General features: G+C 39.7%; 1 protein-coding gene across 1 annotated transcript in view; it reads left to right on the forward strand.

Moving 5' to 3' along the window:
• TRAP1 (TNF receptor associated protein 1) overlaps positions 1-19,589 on the forward strand; it is an 82,920-nt gene that overhangs the window by 47,663 nt on the left and 15,668 nt on the right. Inside the window, exons 6-8 of the mRNA XM_069106586.1 lie at positions 7,230-7,390; positions 17,007-17,116; positions 17,997-18,070. Of these exons, the coding sequence (XP_068962687.1) occupies positions 7,230-7,390; positions 17,007-17,116; positions 17,997-18,070 (345 nt within the window). The remainder of the gene's footprint in view (positions 1-7,229; positions 7,391-17,006; positions 17,117-17,996; positions 18,071-19,589) is intronic.

Consider the following 19,589-nt stretch of genomic DNA (forward strand, 5'->3'; position numbering starts at 1 on the left):
GATAAGGCTTTGGAAAGGAGGTGGAAAGGGATGAGAGCCTGCTTAAGCAGAGTGTGAGAAATCAAGACAAAAACAGGGAGCAGAGAATAATCAAATTTGACTATAACATGGGATACATCAAGTATTGTGAAATAAGACTAGAAAGGTAGATTGATGCTAGATTATAGAGGACCTTGAATGGAAAGATGTCATGTTTATACAATTTATTCAGTGGGTAACAGGAACCTGCTGAAGGGTTCAAGGTTTATTAAGGTTTTAATATTATCTGAATGGTACATTACGATAGCTATACAGACAACAGTGTGAAAGATAGATTGGAAAAAGGACAGGCTGGTGGACAGAGGAAGACAAGTTAATAGGCTGTTATCCAGTTTTGGAGTTAAAGGATGACCTAAATAAGGTAATTGTGAAATGAATTTGGAAAGGAAAAAATGGATACAAGAAGTATTACATATATAGGTAGAGTCATTTTTTAACATGTATTGGAGGAGGTGGAAGGTAGAGCTGTGGGGAAGTCCTGCTTCTGCTCTGCCATCTTGGCTCCACCCTACATATATAGGTAGAGTTTGGCAACTACTTGGATATGTGGGTAAGAAAGAGCAACAGACCAAAGATGAAATCCAAGTACTTGGCTTCCTCAGAGGATGGTAAAACCATCAAGAGAAATAAGTAAACTGAGGACAGCAGGATGCAAATGGAAAAGCCAGTGGCTTGTGGGGGGGGGAGGAAGGCGGAGCCAGTATGGCAGAGTAAAAGCAGGAACTTGTCTGAGCTCCCACTCCATCCACCTCCAACACCTGTAAAATATGACTCTAAACAAGTTTTAGAGTGACAGAACCCACAAAGTGACAGAGAGAAAAACAATCTAAACAAGTTTTAGAGTGACAGAACCCACAAAGTGACAGAGAGAAAAACAATCTCCTGCTGAAGGCAGCCTGACAGGCCGACAGGAAGGGTCTATCACACCAGATGGGAGCCAAGCAGTCTGGCATGAGCTGCGTAGTCCCAGACCCAGGGCACCCCGACCAGCAGGACAGACTGGCCAGAGTAGGCTTCAGGAGAGTGAATCACCAGCAGCTGTGGTGGTTTCCAGACTTCTCAACCCATAAATACCAAAGACAAAGTAAAAGGTCATTGGGGAACTCTGTTGGAACTGAGTGACAGAAAAGTGTGGTCAGGCCCCTGTCACCAGGGCAAGAGGTGGCAAAAGCGTGGCGGCTCAGTGTGGCTGCCTCCAGAGCTCCTGGCCTGCAGATTGTAGGGGGACCAAGCGACCATTCCTAAGGCAATTGCTCTTGCTTTGACCTGCTTGGATCTGAACAGCGGTCTTGGGTGGTGGTCCTGGGGTTGTGTGGCCAGTGTGGCAGAGCCTGTGATGGCTGTAGAGACGGTAGCTTCCTCATACTTCTGGCAACATTTGCAAAAACCCCAGCAATTTAGGACACAGCTCTCTCCACTCTGGAGGCAGAGTTCTACGGTGGCAAAGAGCTCAAAAGTGAAGTAATTGACTGGCAAGATGAGCAAGCAGAGGAAGCGCAGTCAGACCATAGAATCCTTTTTTAGGGACAAAAAGGATCGAAACATGGAACCAGAAGAAGTCAACAAAGGCAAAACTCTTGCATCAAAAGCTTCCAAGAAAAATATGAACTGGCTATAGGCCATGGAGGAGCTCAAGAAGTATTTTGAAAATCAAGGAAGAGAAGTGGAGGAAAAATTTGGAAGAGAAATGAGAATGATGCAAGAAAATCATGAAAAAACGAGTCAACAGCTTGCTAAAGGAGACCCAAAAAAATGCTGAAGAAAATAACTCCTTAAAAAATAGACTAACTCAAATGGCAAGAGGCCCAAAAAGCCAATGAGGAGAAGAATGCCTTAAAAAGATGAATTGCCCACATGGAAAAGGAATTTTAAAAACTCACTGAAAAGAATAATTCCTTCAGAATGAGAGTGGAGCAAATAGGAGCTAATGTCCTTATGAGAAATCAAGATACTATAAAACAGATCCAAACAAATGAAAAAGTAGAAGGCAATGTGAAATATCTCATTGGAAAAACCACTGACATGGAAAATAGATCCAGAAGGTGGGAGTCAGGATGGCAGAGTAGACTTCCACGGGGCTCTGGTTTCTACTTCCCCCAATTAATGTAAAAGGGGACTCTGAACAAACTTTGGAGCTACAGAACCCACAAAATGACACAGAGAAGCTAACCTCCCGCTGAGGACAGCCCGGCATGCTGGCAGGAATCGGCCAGCACAGTGCTCTGGGAACCGAGCCCAGGCCCACACAAGCCCGAGGTTTTAGCCCCAGGGCGGGCCTGACCAACCACCAGCTGGAGGGACTACAGATCACCCGCAGCTGTGACGGTTTCCAGAATTATCAACACATAGATGCCAAGGACAGAGTCAAAGGTCAGTGCAATGTGGACTTTGGGATCCAGTAGTTGGGAGTGCGTCGGTTTCTCAGAAGCCACTGAGGAGCCACGGCTGTGCAGCCACCCCCACGTGGCAGCTTCAGCTCCTGGCCTGCAGAGTATAGGGGCACCAAGCAACCAGTCTGAGGGGTAATCGCTCTTGCTTTAACCTTCTTGGATCTGGATTGCAGTCTAGGGTGGAGGTCCTGGGGTGTGCGACCAGCTTGCCAGAGAGTGTTGAAGCTTCAGAGAGGGCACCCAATTAATACCTTCAGCAGCTGAGAAAACCCCAGCATTTAGTACAAAAGCTTCCCTGTCTGATGGCAGAGTCCTACTGTGGCAAAAAGCCCAGGGGTCAAGTGACTGAGTGGCGACATGAACAGGCAAAGGAAGCAAAATATACAGAGTACCCCAACTTTACACTCCTATTTTGGTGACAAAAAGGATCAAAGCATGGAACAGGAGGAAGACAGTGAAGTCAGAACTCCTGCACCAAAAGCTTCCAAGAAAAATATGAGCTGGCTATAGGCCATAGAGGACCTTAAGAAGCAGATAAGAGAAGTGGAGGAAAAATTGGGAAGAGAAATAGAATGATGCAAGAAAATTAGGAAATAAGAGTCAATAGCCTGACTGAGGAAAATAACACCTTAAAAAATAGACTAACTCAAATGGCAAAAGAGGCTCAAAAAGCCAATGAGGAGAAGAATGCCTTAAAAAGCCAAATTTGCCAGATGGAAAAAGAATCTCAAAAGCTCACTGAGGAGAATCATTCCTTCAGAGTTAGATTAGAGGAAATGAAAGCTAATGACTTTATGAGAAATCAAGATGCTGTTAAACAGATCCAAACAAATGAAAGAATAAAAGGCAATGTGAAATATCTCATTGGAAAAACCACTGACCTGGAAAATAGATCTGGGAGAGATCATTTAAAAATTATTGGACTACCTGAAAGCCATGATGAAAAAAAGAGCCTAGAAATCATCCTTCAAGAAATTCTCAAGGAATAGCCAGTCAGGCATAAATAAGAAGGACAATGGGCTAGTCTGAAGATACAAGGAGGGACAGCAAATAAGGGTAATATAAAGGGAGAAACAGCTCATGTTGAAGGCAGGCTACTTATTTCTGAGGGTGTTTAGTTACTTTGCAGAATCACAGAGACCCTTAAGAGAGATTGGACCTCAGAAGCCATCCAGATCAACTTGTATGTTCTTAAAAAGAGTGCAGTGAAGAGGAGTGTGGTCCATTCCACTTCTGTATAACTTAACTATTAAAGTTTTTCCTTAAAATCAGCAGAATTTATTTTTTTGCAACAACTTCTTATTTCTCCTAGTTCTGTTCTCTAGTACCAAACAGAACAAGTCTATTTAATTCCTTCATTACAGCCCTGCAAATTCTTAGAGACAGCCATCATCTCTTTCCTAAATCTTCTCTAGGCTAAGCACTCCCAGTCTTCAACCAAATCACATATGTCACGTTCTCCAGCCCTTGCACTTTGGGCTTATTCTAGGTTATCTTTGTCTTTTCTGAAATGTAGTGCCACAGACTGGGTTTAGCAAAAATAGTATCTCTTTCATTCTAGACACTTTGCCTTCCTTAATGCAGCTTAGGATAGCATTAGGTTTTTCAGTGTTTTATCATACAACAGTTGACTTATATTAAGCCAGTAGTTCACTAAAACCTCCAGATAGTTTCACAAAAAATTTGTCTAGCCATGTCTCTCTACCATCCTGTTTTTATAAAGTTGATTTTTTTTTTAACCAAAACTTCTTTGCCATTAAAACCTTGTGTTTTACTTGTGTATTTCTTGTACTTTGTACGTGTGTGTGTGTGTGTATTATATATATATACACACATACATTCATACATACATACATCCCAGGTCTATGGGGTTTTTTTTTTGATGGCTCCTGTTGAATGTAGTCTCTGATGAATTACTGATCCTGTCTTCTGCTGTTCTTCCTCTGTTGTTGTATATAGTACCTCTTTGGTGCCAGGCTTGTCAGAGCTATGTGGAAAGCTTTTCTCCTCCTGCTTCCTTTCTGGATTTACAAAATTCTATGACATTTTTTTTTTAAATGAAGAGAAGCTTTCCATCTCTTGCCAAAATGCCTATCGTTGCTGTAGTTGTCCAGTGGTATAGAAATGCAGATTTTTTTCTTAGACAGTAACTTCTTCGCTGGTTGTTCAGCTCGCCTCTGTCCCCAGGATCTCCAGTTTTACTCAGATTTTTGTGATCCTTAGAAGTGCTTTCTAAGAGTGGTAACCAAAAGGATGCCCATCAGTTGGGGATGACTAGATGAGCCGTAGCAAATGAATGTAATGGGATATTCTGTGCTACAAAAAATGAAAAGCAGTGACTTCAGAAAAACCTGGAAAGACCTACACGAACTGATGCTTAGTGAAGTGAACAGAATTAGGAGAACGTAGTACACAGCAGCAACAATATTGTAAAATGATCAGCTGTCCATAACTTAGTTATTCTTAGGAATACAGTGATTCAGGACAATCCCAAAAGACTGATGATGAAGCACACTATCTGCCTCCAGAGAAAGAACTGATATTGATTGAATACAGACTGGAGCATGCTATTTTTACATAATTACACATGTATAACCTATATCTGATTGCTTTCTGCCTCAGGGAGAGGGGAGGAGGGATAGAATTTGGAATTCAAAACTTAAAATGTTTTTTTAAAAGTGCTTTTTAGAATCTTTTACAACCTATGTCTCTGACAAAGGACTCATTTTTAAAATATACAGAGAATTGAGTCAAATTTATAAGAATACAAGTCATTCCCCAATTGATAAATGGTCAAAGGATATGAACAGGCAATTTTCAGAGAAAGAAATTAAACATATCTATAAACACATGAAGAAATGCTCTAAATCACTATTGATTAGAGAAATGCAAATCAAAACAACTCTGAGATACCACATCTCACCAGTCAGATTGGCTAAGATGACAAAACAGGAAAATGACAAATGCTGGAGAGGATGTGGGCAAATTGGAACGCTAATGCATTGCTGGTGGAGTTGTGAACTGATCCAGCCTTTCTGGAGAGCAATCTGGAATTATGCCCAAAGGGCTATAAATACTTTCATATCCTTTGACCCAGCAATACCACTCCTAGGGTTATATCCCAAAGAGATCATAGAAGTGGGAGGAAGACCCATATGTACAAAAATGTTTATAGCAGCTCTTTTTGTGGTGGCAAAGAATTGGAAATTAAGGGGTTGCCCATCAATTGGGGAATGGCTGAACAAGTTGTGGTATATGCATATTGTGGAATACTATTGTGCTATAAGAAACAAGGAGCAGACGGTCTTCATATTTACCTGGAGAGGCTTATACAAACTGATGCTGAGTGAGAAGAGTAGAACTGGGAGAAATTTGTACACAATTACAGTCACAAAGTATGTGTGATGACCATCTTTGATAGACTGGACTCTTCCCACCAATGCAGTGATATAAGTCAATCCCAAAAGACCCATGATGGAGAGAAATGTGTGCATCCAGAGAAAGAACTAGAAAGAACTGAGTTTATATATAGGTGGAAGCAAAATACCTGATCTTTTTCCTTCTCTTGTTTGGTTTTATGTCCTCTTTACCATTTATCATTCCATCTGATACAATCCATCTTTATAACCTGACTAATGTATAATGTGAAAGTATTTACAGATCCTATACTTGACTATATGCTGCCAGGGTGGGGAGGGGAGAGAGGGGGATAAAATGTGAAACTCAAGGAATTGTGGAATTGAAATCCTGTAAACTAAAAGGAAACAAATTAATTTTAAAAAATTTAAAAAAAAATAAAAGTGCTTTTTAGTTTCTTCTGCTGGTATCATTTATCCCCATATTAATCTCCAGAGTGAGTAATGGTCATCAGACTTGATAATTTTCTGGAGGCTCTCAACCTAGATGTAAGTCTCAGGAAGACAGTAAACCTCTGGTTTATATGTCAGGTTAATTGATAGCAGTCTCTACATTTTTCAAGAAGTCTTTAGCAATCATTTCTCTTTCACTTTCTGACCACTATTGGATGACTTTTCATTTGATATCACCTGTAGATCTAAATCATTATTTCTTGCAACATAAGGTAGGACTTCCTCAAGAGATAGTTTGGCTTCTCCCATCTACAGGAAGAGCCCAGTATATATTACATAACTCTAAATGGTCTATAGACCTTTTCCCATCCTTCTTTGTGTTTTTTGTCATCATTTACAGCTTTATTCTTTTTTTTTTTGTTTTTTTGCAGGGGGGAAGGTTGAGCATTTGGAGCTAAGTGACTTGCTCAAGGTCACATTGCTAGTTTTTGTGTTGTGTCTGAGGCGGGATTTGAATTCAGGTCCTCCTGACTCCAGGGCCAGTGCTCTATTCATTGAGTCACCTAGCTGTCCCCTCATTTACAGCTTTTAATCGCTTTCCATTTCTTTCAAAGAATCATGTGTTCTCTCTGGTTCTACTCTCCCCCAAATAGTAGAGATGTGCTTCTCCAATCTTTTACTATTTTCCTTTAAGGCGGAGACATAGATGTAGATAATACTAGCAGGAAAATAACCATAGCCCACATACTAAAGGTCTCCACAAAACTTTGTTAACTGCCCAGAGAGGCTTTATGGAGATTGCCAAGGATTATTCATGAGAAACACCTTACCCCAAATGTGTATGTCACCATTAGGGACTCATTTGGGCTGAGCTTGGGGGTCTTTTAGGAAGATTGTACAGTGAACACATCTGCCAGTTTCCTCCCTGTAGAATAGTGGGTACCCCAGCATGGTAAACTCTTACCACTCTGACTCCTCCTTTTCACCACAGGCATTTCTGGATGCCCTGCAGAACCAGAGTGAGGCAAGCAGCAAGATCATCGGGCAGTTTGGAGTGGGTTTTTACTCTGCTTTCATGGTAGCTGACAAGGTCGAAGTTTATTCACAGTCAGCAGAGTCTGGGAGCCCAGCTTACCAGTGGCTGTCAGATGGGTGAGTGTCTGAAGGAAGGCTAGACCCTAAGGACTAGCACTCGGCAGGTAATGTATTGACAACCCGGTAGACTGCTTGAGAATATCACAAAGGGAGGGTTCATGATTGTATTTCCCTATGTGGACAAGTATCTTCTGTTTGCAAATGAAACCCATGTTGAAAAATCACTAATATGGAAAGAAACTACTTAAAAGCCCTGGAATGGAAAGAATCTGTGTGTATTTTTAGGTGACATCTATATATCGGTTTCTGATAAGCCATTGGTACTTGCTGTGGTAAATGGTGAGTTATCAGCTATGTGAAATGTGGAGACTTTTTGCAAGCTTTTATTTACAGAATTAAGATATTTCTGTCAGTTCCTTTCACATAGTAAGTAGGTGCTTTCAGTATTTTTTAAGTGATTAAGTTGAAAATCTAAGATAACAAATTGAACATTTTACTCAGCTTACCTCATCATCAGAGGTTTGGACATCAGGTAATTCAATTTTTGACCTCTGCAATCATGAAACTGTTCACTGACTAGTGGAGGGTTTCATTCTACATGTGGAGACTGATGCAGTTTTGATTTCTTGAAGTATTTCAGGATTTCAAGTACTAGATTTGTTTAACATTTGTTGAGTATCAAGACTTTCTTCTGACCACCCATCTTCTATCTCCTGCTGCACATGTCTCCTAAGAGAAGGCAACAAGGAGCCAAACCAACTTTCATCTATGTGACCATGATTCTCTAGACTTCCACTTAATAGTTATCCTCATCTGATCTCCAGCCTCAAGTGAAGGAGGGGCAAGACCTTTCTCTGCCTCTGGGCCTCTCATCTCCTGCTATGTGTGTCTCCTGAGGGAATGCTGCTGGGACCAGCTGATACAACCTCTGTCTGCCCCATAAAAAGGCAACTTCCATCTCCTCCTGCCCTGATCTCTCTCCTCCTGTAATGCAGAGAACCTCCCTAGAAGAGAATCAACCTTCTCTCTGACTGCAGGCTTTCCCTTTCCTGCCTTCTCCAGCCTTTGGAGGGAAGAGAAAGGAATTGGGGCCTCCCATCTGACTGGATTTCTTCCATCTTGTTCTACACTTGTCTCCTTTCTTATCTCCAATATCCTCTTGTCATGTAACGTATTGATAGCCTAGTAGACAGCTTGGGATATCACAAAGGGAGAATTTCTTTTAGAGCATGAAGCACCATTTACTGACAGTAGCAGAACAAGTGACCTACAAGTGGTCTATAACTCCGATTTAACTTAAATGCCAACAAGATTCCAGACCCTGCTGGCCTGAGGGCCTCTCCTAAAGTCAGCTGCACTCTTCACAGGATAGAGATGGAAACACACAGATGCCATTGAGTGGTATCTTCTGTTCATTGATGAACACAACCACACCTGGTTATGCCATATACATGGTATACCATATATATCCTATGATTCTGATCCTGTGTAGGGCATCATCAAACCTCAGTCCCCATCCCCTATTACCTCATTCAGAGGTTCCCAAACTTACATGGCCTACTGTTCCCTTAAAAAAAATTACTCAGTGCCCTCCTGAAAATCTGCTTTCTTTAACTTTTTGATGTTTTTTTTTTGAAACTTGCTTTATTTCAAAAGAATATAATTTTTTAAAAATGACACATCTTAAATTTAATATTTTATTGTAAATTTGTGCTTTTTTGCCTGCATTGACATTTTGATGATGTGTGTAACCATATCATATTGTTGTATACAAGTCATTACACATAGCTCTTCCTGCCAGTGCATGCTGGACTTCCCAACGAGGTGTGACAAGCTCACCTGCCAACACCTGCTTCTTAAGACCTGTTGGCAGACTTGACCACTAATTGGTTATAACTTGGATTTTGTGTGTTTATTTGGAAAATAATGTAATCACTATGACTTTAACTCTGTTATATAACAGATGAAACATGTATGAACACGATTTTTCAAAATTTTGTTTTCTTTCCTTAATACTTCCAGTGCCCCCTTATTACTATTATTATTATTAATTATTATTATTATTCAGTGCCCCTTAATTGCACTTGAGGCTATTACTGCCCCCTGGATTGTTCCAGCAACCCCCAGGGGCAGTATCACCCGCTTTAGGAACATATGGTCCGGTTCATCATTTCCTTCCCTCTTAACCCTTCAACCCAAAGTTTCAACCAAATACCACCAGCTCCATCGGCAGTGTCCTTTGGAATGCCTTTTTCATAGTCAACAAACTTTTTTTCATCCCAAATCTTGAACTCTCCCACTCTTACCATTTTTTAGCAATCACCAGGACCTGGCTCTTTCCTGATAACAGCCTCTCTGGACACTCTTTCCAGTACTAGATGCCTTTCCACTCATTCCCCTTGACTCACTGGTTGAGGTAGGGGAGTCAAAATACTCCTTCCTCCCTGTTGTCACTTCCAGGTTCTCCTCATACCCCCACTATTGAGGAATCTCTCCTTCCTTTGACGTTCATGTAATCAGTATTTACAACTCAGTGAAAATCCTGGTAATTGTTTATAGTCGAGGTGTGAGACTAATAGCTCCAGAATCAGATTAAAATGTAATTGAGAAATGTTCAACAAAAATAAGATAAAAATATAATACTATATAAATAATGCTAATTTGCAGTATTCTAAGTTAGTACACACCCTGCAAGGGACATTTCTATTTGATTTGACCCCACTGTTGTTCTACAGACTTCAAGGTCACTCTCATTCCTTTCACATTGAGTTCAGTAGCTGGTTCATAATTTTTCTCTCTTCCCTAACTTCTGCCCTCTCCTCTCCTTAGACTAAGTGACCTTATTGTACATGTTGACTCTTCCTCAAACACCCTAACTTACCCTACTCACTCCCATGACCTACTCTTCTGCCCACCTCAGCCAGAAAGATGGTCATATCCTTGATTTTACTATCACCCACAAATACTCCATCCCCATGTTCAAGAAGTCCAGAATCTCTTTAACTGACCGTAATATGTAGGTTTTCCACCACTCCTTCTTCCTTCCCTTACCAAACCCTTCTCTTTGTCCATAGCAGGCCTTGATCCCTCAGCTCTCTTTCAGGTCATCATCCTTATACTACCCTTTCTCTCTTCTCCATCTTGACTCCTTAGTGAACCAGTTCATATCTACACAGCCCTCTTCTTTTGAGTCCCCTTATCATATTGCTGATCTTTTCCTGTCAAACCTCAGTCTTGGATGACTCTCATAATCCCCTGCCTTTGCTACTGAATAAAGATGGAGAAAATCTCGACTGCCGTGAGCCCAATGAGTTTACTATACAACCTCAGATGACCCTCACTTGTTATAGAAGGCAAACCTTCTGTACCTTCTAATTAACTTTCTCATTAGCTTTTCCAAAACTTTTCATCCCTCTTCAAACCTCCCATGGCTCCCTCTCCCCCCACCCTCCCAGTTGAGAACTTTGTCTCATATTTTATCGAAAAAATTATGGCAATTTGCTGAGAGCTCCCTCTTTTCCCCTCCTCATCTCATATCACTCAGCAGATGCCTTTTGCTACTCTTGCCTCCCTCACCACTAACTCCTTCCATCTCTACTACTGTTGTTTTTTCCCTTTATAGCTAAACTTATTGAAAATCTAATGACAGTAGGTATCTTCACTTTGTCCTCTCGTCTTAACTCTGTCAGCCAGCTTCCAGCCTCTTCATTCTACTGAATATCCTCTCTCCAAAGTTACCAGTGATTTCCTAATTGACAAATCCAGTGGCTTTTTTCATTTTTCTTGATTTCTCTGCAGCTTTTGACACTGCTAGTCACCCTCTTCTCTAGGTTTTCAGGACACCATTCTCTCCAGGTTCTCCTTTTACATATCATACTGCTCTTTCTCAGTCTCCTTTGTAGGATGGCACACCCATTAATCACACCCAAGGGTCAGTCTGAACCTTCTCTTTCTATACTACTTCAGTTCCTCATCTCACAAACTCCCGTAGATTTAATTACCATCTCTGTGCAGATGATTCTCCAGTCTGCTTATCCTGACCCAAACTCTATTAACCTCCTGATGTCCATTAAATTCAGCATGACCAAAACTGAACTTAGCATCTTTCCCCTCAAATCTTCTCACTTTCAAACTTCCCTGTTACAAGATCCTCCTAGTCCCCCAGGCTAATCCATCCTCCCAACTACCAAAGTGACTTCCTGAAGTGTAGGTCTGACCTTGTCGCTTCCTACTCAACAGACTCCAGTATCTCCCTCACAATTCTATCAAATAACAACTTAACTAGAGGTCAGAAATATCTAGAAAAGTGTTGTCAGAGAACTCTGATACATTGTTGGAGAGAATGGTCTGGCTATTTAGGGAGCAAAATAGCAATATGCTGTAAAGGTACATAGAACTGAACATACATTTTGTGAATGTATTTAGTCTGCTAGACTAAATGCTCCTCCCCTCCTTCATTTAGAAATTTTAAGAAAGAATTTAAAGATTAACCTACCCGGAGGCCTTTGGACTAATCTCAAAGAGAAGCTATTCATAGTCTTTCTTTAACTATCAATTCCAAAACAATGTCCTGCTCTCCTCTCTTTTGAAAGTCTGTGGAGGACTTCCTAAACTAATTAGGGCTGTCACCTTATAAAGGCTGGGGAGGAAGGGGTGAACCTGGATGGATGGATCTGGAAGCATTCCCTAGAGGAATTAGGTTAATGATTCCCCTAAAAGAAACAAGAAACCTCTTTGATTATGTAAGCCTATAGAAGAATATTTTGGATTATTTTTTGACCTACTAGATTCCACTGTGAAGCAAACTGTTCACTGAATGTAACAATCATTAAAGTGTGGATCCTTGCTTGCTCTTGACTGATGATTGAAATTTACTCTGACATCAAAATGACTTAGGTGTCCTAAGGTATGAGGAGACTCTTATATTTAAGCATTTCTTCCTTAGAATATTCATAAATGAATAAAAACTGTTTTGGAAGCCTTGTGCATAAAATACAGAGTACAGAATTTTCTTCAACACTTTCACCTCTGTTATTCTTTTGCTAAGGAATCTATCCAAAAGTCACTAAAAGAGGAAGAAAGATCTATGTATTTAAAAAAAAAAACATTCACAGCTACTCTATTTGTAATAGAAAAAAGAATTAGAAACCATCTGGAGAATAGTTGAATAAGTTATGGTATTCTAATGTTCGTGTCTTATGGTTCTTTAAGAAATTATAGGTATAATAGGGGTAGCATGAAGTAGAAGATAGTGTGATTGCCTTGAAATGAGAAAATCCTGCATTCAGATCCCACCTGACATTTGCTATCTGTGTGATAGTCTGTGGCTAAATGACTTAGTAGTCAGTAACTTTATTAAATGTCTACTGAGCAGGGACCGGCTCCAGTGTCAGGATGACCTGGGGATTGAATCTGGGCTCAGACACTTAGCACCACACCCAGAAATAACTGGCCCTGTAACCTTGAGCAAGTTACTTAACCCTGATTGCTCATAAAATATATATATACCTAAATGTCTACTGAGTGACTGGCACTGTGCTAAGTGATGGGAATGCCAAGAAAGGCACAAGACACTTCCCGCCCTCTAAGAGTTTACAATCTAATGGGGAAATATGTAAAAAGAAACTGACATGGGATGGGGTGTGTGGTGTGGAGCCCTGCAGCTGGTTTGGGAAGTGATCTGAGGAGGTGTGAGTTGCAAAGTTGATTTCATGTTTCAGAATGATGAATTCAGAACCAGAACATAGGGAGAGAAGAATCGCATATGGCCTTCTCAAGGAGCTTAGCCATAAAGGGCAGAAGAGATTTATGAGGGATAGTAGGATGGACACGGGCATGTGTGTGGGCCGTAGAGAAGGAGCGAGTAGATGAGTGCAGAATGAAGATAAGTGGGGGATTGGGGAAGAGAAGGAGTCGTCTGTTAGAGGTGGGATGAAATGGGATCAGTTGAATAGGTAGAAGGCCTAGCCTTGGTAGGGAGGAAGGCCACCCCTTCAAATGAGATGGGTGAAGAAGGAGAGAGTAGCAAAAGCCATCCGTATGATATGCAGTGAGGAGAGGGGAAGTCCTCTTGTATTACATAAATTTTCTGGGATGTCAGTAATCCTGAGATTTCTGTGTTGTGATTTCCAGGTTTGTCACTTAAGTCTTTGGTGTTTTCTGATAATTTGGATAATTCTTTTTAACTCTCAGTTACTAGTTGTGCTCTGGATTGTGGGCATTTCTAAATTAATTCTCAGCTAATTTCTTTTCTTGATTTCTTTAACATCAAATTTTTCTTTTCTGTGGCTCTGTGATTATTTTTAAGCAATACTAAATCATGGGTAATCTTTTTGAATGTCATTTATTCAGTTGAGGATGTCTCTTGAGAGATCTTGTCTAGTAGTTTTCTTGTGTAGGTTGCTGTCTAGAATTGTTTGTTATATATTAGCATTTTTCATTGCTTATTTTAAAATTTTGATAGGTTTGTCCTTTCGTTTTTAATCATCTTTTCTCATAATAGTCTCTATTTTCTGGGGTGGGGAGCATGAGAAGCTTAGTTTCTTTGAGCTAACTAACATCTAACATCTTGGATTAGTCTTCTGAGGACTTCTTGATAGTAAAATGAGAAGTTAAATCTTTTTTTAAGTTTAAGCCTCATCTCTAGTTTCCTTCTTCCAAAGGATATGCACTTTATTCTTCCTAAGCTTCCTGATTTCGTTTTCTATTAGTATTCATGGCCTCCTAGTTTTCTTCTTTCATTCTTATCATAGATTATAATCCTCTTTATATTTTCTTGTATGTTTTGAAAAGAACAAGTCTGCCACATTCTCATCAGCTTCCAGTGTCTCCTCCTTGAAATATTGACCATTGTAAAAAAAAAGTTACATTGGAATCTTGTGTTTTTTCATTACATTCCCTACTGAATCACCCTCACCATCTTCCACTGAGCTCGTAACAGTGAATGTTTTCTTTCTTTCTTTTTTTTTTTAAGCAATTGGGGTTAAGTAACTTGCTCAAGGTTACATGGCCAGTTATTTCTGGGTGTGGTGCTGAGTATCTGAGCCCGGGATTTGATCTCCAGGTCATCCCGACACTGGAGCCGGTGCTCTTACTCGCTGAGCCACCAGGCCGCCCCAACAGTCAATGTTTTAAAAATATTTTTAGACAGGTAGGTAAAACAAAACATAATGAAAAAAGTCTGACATTAGCTGCAGGGTTTTACCACTATAGTTCTCACCTGTGCAAAGCAAGGAGAAAGGCTTTCTCATTTGTAGCGTTCACTTTGGATTGCTTCATTCATTTTATTGTTGCTGTTCTTTCCATTTATGGATTGTTTTAGTCATTTGTTATAATGTTTTTCCAGGCCTGCTTACTTTTCATTGTTTCACTTAAGTTTTCCCATGCTTCTCTATTCATTATTTCTAAGAACCCAATGATAATATCAATCACATTCATGTACCCACATTTTATTTGGCCATTCTCCAGTGTATGGGCCTCTACTTTGTTTCCAGTGCTTAGCAAAAGTGCTGCTATAAATTTTTTGGCATTCACAGAACCTTTTTCACAGCCTTTTACCCTCATGAGGTTGATTTTTAGTGAACTCTGTGTCAAACAATTTTGATACTTTTTTTTTTTTTTGCTTTTTGAAGGGCAGTTGGTGTTAAGTGACTTGCCCAAGGTCACATGGCTAGCTTTTTTGTTAAGTGTCTGAGGTCCGATTTGAACTCAGGTCCTCCTGACTCCAGGGCCTGCGCTCTATTCACTGCACTATCTAGCTGTCCCTTTGATACTGTTTTCATAAGTTTCCAAAGATGTTCTCTAATAAAGGAGTGTTTTTTGTTTCTATTCCCTACTCCCAAAATAATAATAGGTGGATGGAATTTCTCACAAGTTGTGTAGATGTTTCTAAAACATAGCTTGGTTTAAACAAAATGGCTTCTACAGCTTTAACAAATTTCACATTGCTTTTGACTTTCTAAAGCATGTTGTCTTATTTTTTATTCCATTATATCATATCTGACACTAATACCAGCAACTCTACAATTTAGAGGAAATACTAAATAAACATTTATTAAGTTATTTATAACTCTGTAAACTGCCACTGCTACAAATTTCCAGTGTTCATCTTATGAAAATAAAACCAACTTAATACTTAGGCAAGATCCCATCAAGGCCCCCTTTTCTGGTTCTCCCTATTCTTATTATGTTTCTACAGAATACTTTTCTGTTTGGTTTTCTTCTGTTCATAAGACATGGAAGGAAGAGCATAAAAAAAAAAAAAAACACTAGATAGGACCAGAGATGTCCTGGAACCAGATTATACCAGGGGAGTCAATTGTTAAATTTTCAGTGAGAACATTTCCACCTTGGAAAATAGCAAATGCTATAAATCAGGACTTGTTTTATTCATAGTCTAGACTAGAGGTGTCAAACAATTACAGCTTGAGCCAGATTAAAATGCACTTGGAAAACATATAACAAAGTAAATAAAAATAAAATAGAACATAATGTTAATATGTGGTTTTTCAAATCAATATGCTGCCTGCAGGGATCTTTAACTAATGTTTAGTGGCCCTCTTTCTATCTGAGTTTGATACTGCTGGTGTAGACTTAAAGAAAGTGATAGAAAATGTGTCAGTAATGTAGATTAAAGTTAAAAGTATGTCATGTGTATTTGTTTATTCTGAATGAAGTCAGTGGTTAAACATTTAGCAGCACATACCTGGGTGGTAGGCCTCAGGAAAGTAGTTAGAAGTCCAGAACTCTTCCAGAATTTCTGCTTGTTAGAGCAGAGAAGGAAGGACCCTTTGCCCTTTGACAGACCTCTGGCTCTGCAACCTAGACCTGGTCTGTGAGCAGTGGACAGCTAAATCTCAAGATCTACCTCTCCCATGGTCTCCACTTTGTATTGTAGTTCCAGAGTATTCAATATTATGTTCATAGCCTTCTAGAACTCTTCCAGAATTCCTGCTTGTTAGAGCAGCAAGCAATAACTAGTCTTCCCTAGATCAGAGCAGCAGTTGTTGGAGCCCTAAATTTCTCTTTAATAAATAAGCAGAAGAGGAAGGGAACAAACATTTAAGTGTCTACTGTGTACCAGGCACTCTACTAAATGCTTTATAAATAATATCTGACAATAACCTTGGGAGGTGGGTGTTAATATTAATCCCATTTTACAGTTGAGGAAGCTAAGGCAGACAGGTTAAATGGCTTGCTCAGGGTTTCATAGCTAGTAAGTGTCTGAGGCTGAATTTGACCTCAGGTCTTTCTGACTCCAGGCCTAGCATTCTGTCCATTGTACCACCAATTGCCTGTAAATAATAATCTTGAACATTTCTGTAAGTGCAAGCATTATTGTGCTCATTTTGCAGAATATGAAATCAGGGCTGGGAGAGGGGAAGTGATTAGTTTTACACACACCCTCCCAGCTGTTAGGAGACAGAGCCAGGACTTCAAGCACCAGGTGGAATGAATGCTCTTTCCATGACAGCATATTGCTGGGGCTCTGTGGTTTTCATGAAGTAGAAGCTGTCATCTTGGTTACCGTTGAAGGTATAGGAGAAACAGTTGCAATCAAGCAAATAGTTGTTTCTTTGACCATTTAGGATCTGTCCTAAGGTAAAATAACTTATTTTCTGTTGTAAGATTTATTTACTTACATGACATTTTTTTCCCCTTCTTTTCCTCTTAGCTCTGGAGTATTTGAAATTGCAGAAGCTTCAGGAGTTAGAACTGGAACCAAAATAATCATCCATCTTAAATCAGATTGCAAAGAGTTTGCCAATGAAGACCGAGTACGAGGTGAGCAGAGAAAGAAGGCCCCTTTGCCCTTGGACAGACCGCTTGCTCTGCAACTTAGACCATCCACTTTCTATTGTAGTTCCACAGAAACTTTACTTGGGGTAGCAGTGAGTGAGGAGTAATGGTGCTTTTCTTTGTGGGACTGTTGATGGAAATCACAGCTACCCTTTTGAAGGGTAGATACAGGGAAAAGGTACAGGCCAATAACATGTATATGAAGAGGAAAATCCTTGTGAATGGATTGGTACTATAAATAATACTATAAATAATCATAATATAGTAAAAAGTTTACATTTTTATTTTGCAGTTTTAAAAAGAATTTTTCTTATCATAACTCCGGGAGGTACATAGGGTCAGTGTCCATAGTTAAAAGTGATGGAGCAAGGACTCCAAACTCAAGTCTTCTGATTTCAAGGCCATAGCCCTTTTTGCTACACTGTCTTGTGTCTGAGACAGCTTTCTGGCTAGTTTCATGGTTATAATTTGGTCAGAGTTTTCACTTAGACCTTATAAAAAGAGAAAGATTGTTTGGAAGCAGAGGATTTTTATGCACATTCATTCCCTTTACAGCTTTCTGTATTCAGTACATCTTAGTATTTTGAAATTAATTCCATTTGAAATCTTCCTTGTCCGGCCAGTTGTTTCTTTCTACTCTTGCTCATCACAGACATGCCCTCTAAATCCACTTATTTGAATCCTTCGTAAGATCCATGGTTTCAACCCTACAGATTTAGATTATAACCCATGAATTGCTGTGGCCAACATTCTGGTGATGAATCTCATTACTTTTAACTGGTTAATTCATTCAGCAGGGTACACAACTTGTTTTTTAACTCTCAGTTTTAATCATTAATGTGTAATGCTTTTGTTTTTTTTCCAGAGGTAGTGACAAAGTACAGTAACTTTGTTAGCTTTCCGCTTTACCTAAATGGAAAACGCATCAATACTTTACAGGTAAAACTCAGTCAAGGATCCCAGAAGGATATTCCTTATGTAGTCTTGGGAACAAATGGGCAGCAGAAAGGAGCCATTATCATTGCTAGTATCAGGAACTGTGAGTCCAGTAGCCAATCCTGCTCTCATCTACACAGAAATTCCCTCTTCAAAATCCTCAATAAATGGTTATATTAAAGACAGAAATGGTTATATTTGAAGACAGAAATCAGCAATCAGTCCATCAACAAGTACTTACTAAATGCTTAGTTTGTGCTATTGATGATAGAAAATTCGGGAGAAAACAAAGATAAACAGAAACAGCTGTTGTCCTCAGCGGATGTACATTCTAATTGGGGGTGACGTAGAGCAGCACATATAAATCAAAACATATAAGAGAGAATTGATAGAAGGTAACCATGTAGGGGATGGGGGGGGGGAGGAGAGAAGGGGACAGCAAAGGTATCCTAGTCAAGTTGACTTGAACTGAATTTTAAAGCAAGCTCAGGGTTCTGAACCCCAGAGGTTGGGAATGAGGACATTCCAGGTCTGAGTAGCAGCTGGTGCAGAGACCTGAAGATGAGAGAAGCAGTGTCCTGTTTGAAGAGCAATAAATATACTCTAGGGCTTAATCCTAGAGTGTTTTAAGGGGAGTAGACTGTATAACTAGAAAGATAGGAAGTGACAAGGTTGTAAAGCACTTTAATTGACAGAAAAACTTTAAATTTAATCCTGGAGGCATTAAGGAACCACTGGAGTAGATTGAAAACAAAAAAAAAGAGTTTTATGGTCTTTGCCTTAATCTTTAAGAAAATCATTTTGGTAGCTATATGGAGAACAGATTAGAGTTGGGAAAGAATTGAGGTGTAGAGGGTCCAATAAGGAGGCTATTGCAGTAGTCTAGGCAAAAAATAATAAGGGTCTGAACTAGCATGTGGCTTTGACTCACATAAATAGAAAGGGATGTATGTTAGAGATCACAGAGAAAGAAATTACATATTTTGGCAGCTGATTAGATCTGTGGTAAGTAAGAAAGAGGAGTAAAGTATGACACCAAGCTTGTAGATGTTGGTGACTAGAAGTAGAGGAGAGAAAGTAGATGCACCTGGCCAAGAACTGGAAATCAGGGGGATGCCCAGCAACTGGGGAGTGGCTGAACAAGTTGTGGCATATGAATGTAATGGAATGCTATTGTGCTATAAGAAATGAGGAACAGGCAGGCTTCAGAGAAACCTGGAGAGACTTATATAAAGTGATGCTGGGTGAAATGAGTAGAACCAGGAGAACATTGTACAGAGTAGCAACCACAGTGTGTGATGACTGATTTTGATAGACTTAGCCCTTCTCAGCAATTCAGAGACCTAAAATAATTCCAAAGAACTCATGATAGAAAATGTCATCCACATCCAGAGAAAGAACTATGGAATCTGAATGCAGAGTGAAGCAGACTATTTTCTATTTTTGTTTTGTTTTCTTTCTCATGGTTTCTCCCATTCATTATAATTCTTCTATACAGCATGACTAATGTGAAAATAGGAAT

Source organism: Petaurus breviceps, unplaced genomic scaffold (genome assembly GCF_028583685.1).
Source record: "Petaurus breviceps papuanus isolate PSGF00001 unplaced genomic scaffold, PetGlider_PUasm1.0 138, whole genome shotgun sequence".
Lineage (NCBI taxonomy): Eukaryota > Metazoa > Chordata > Mammalia > Diprotodontia > Petauridae > Petaurus > Petaurus breviceps.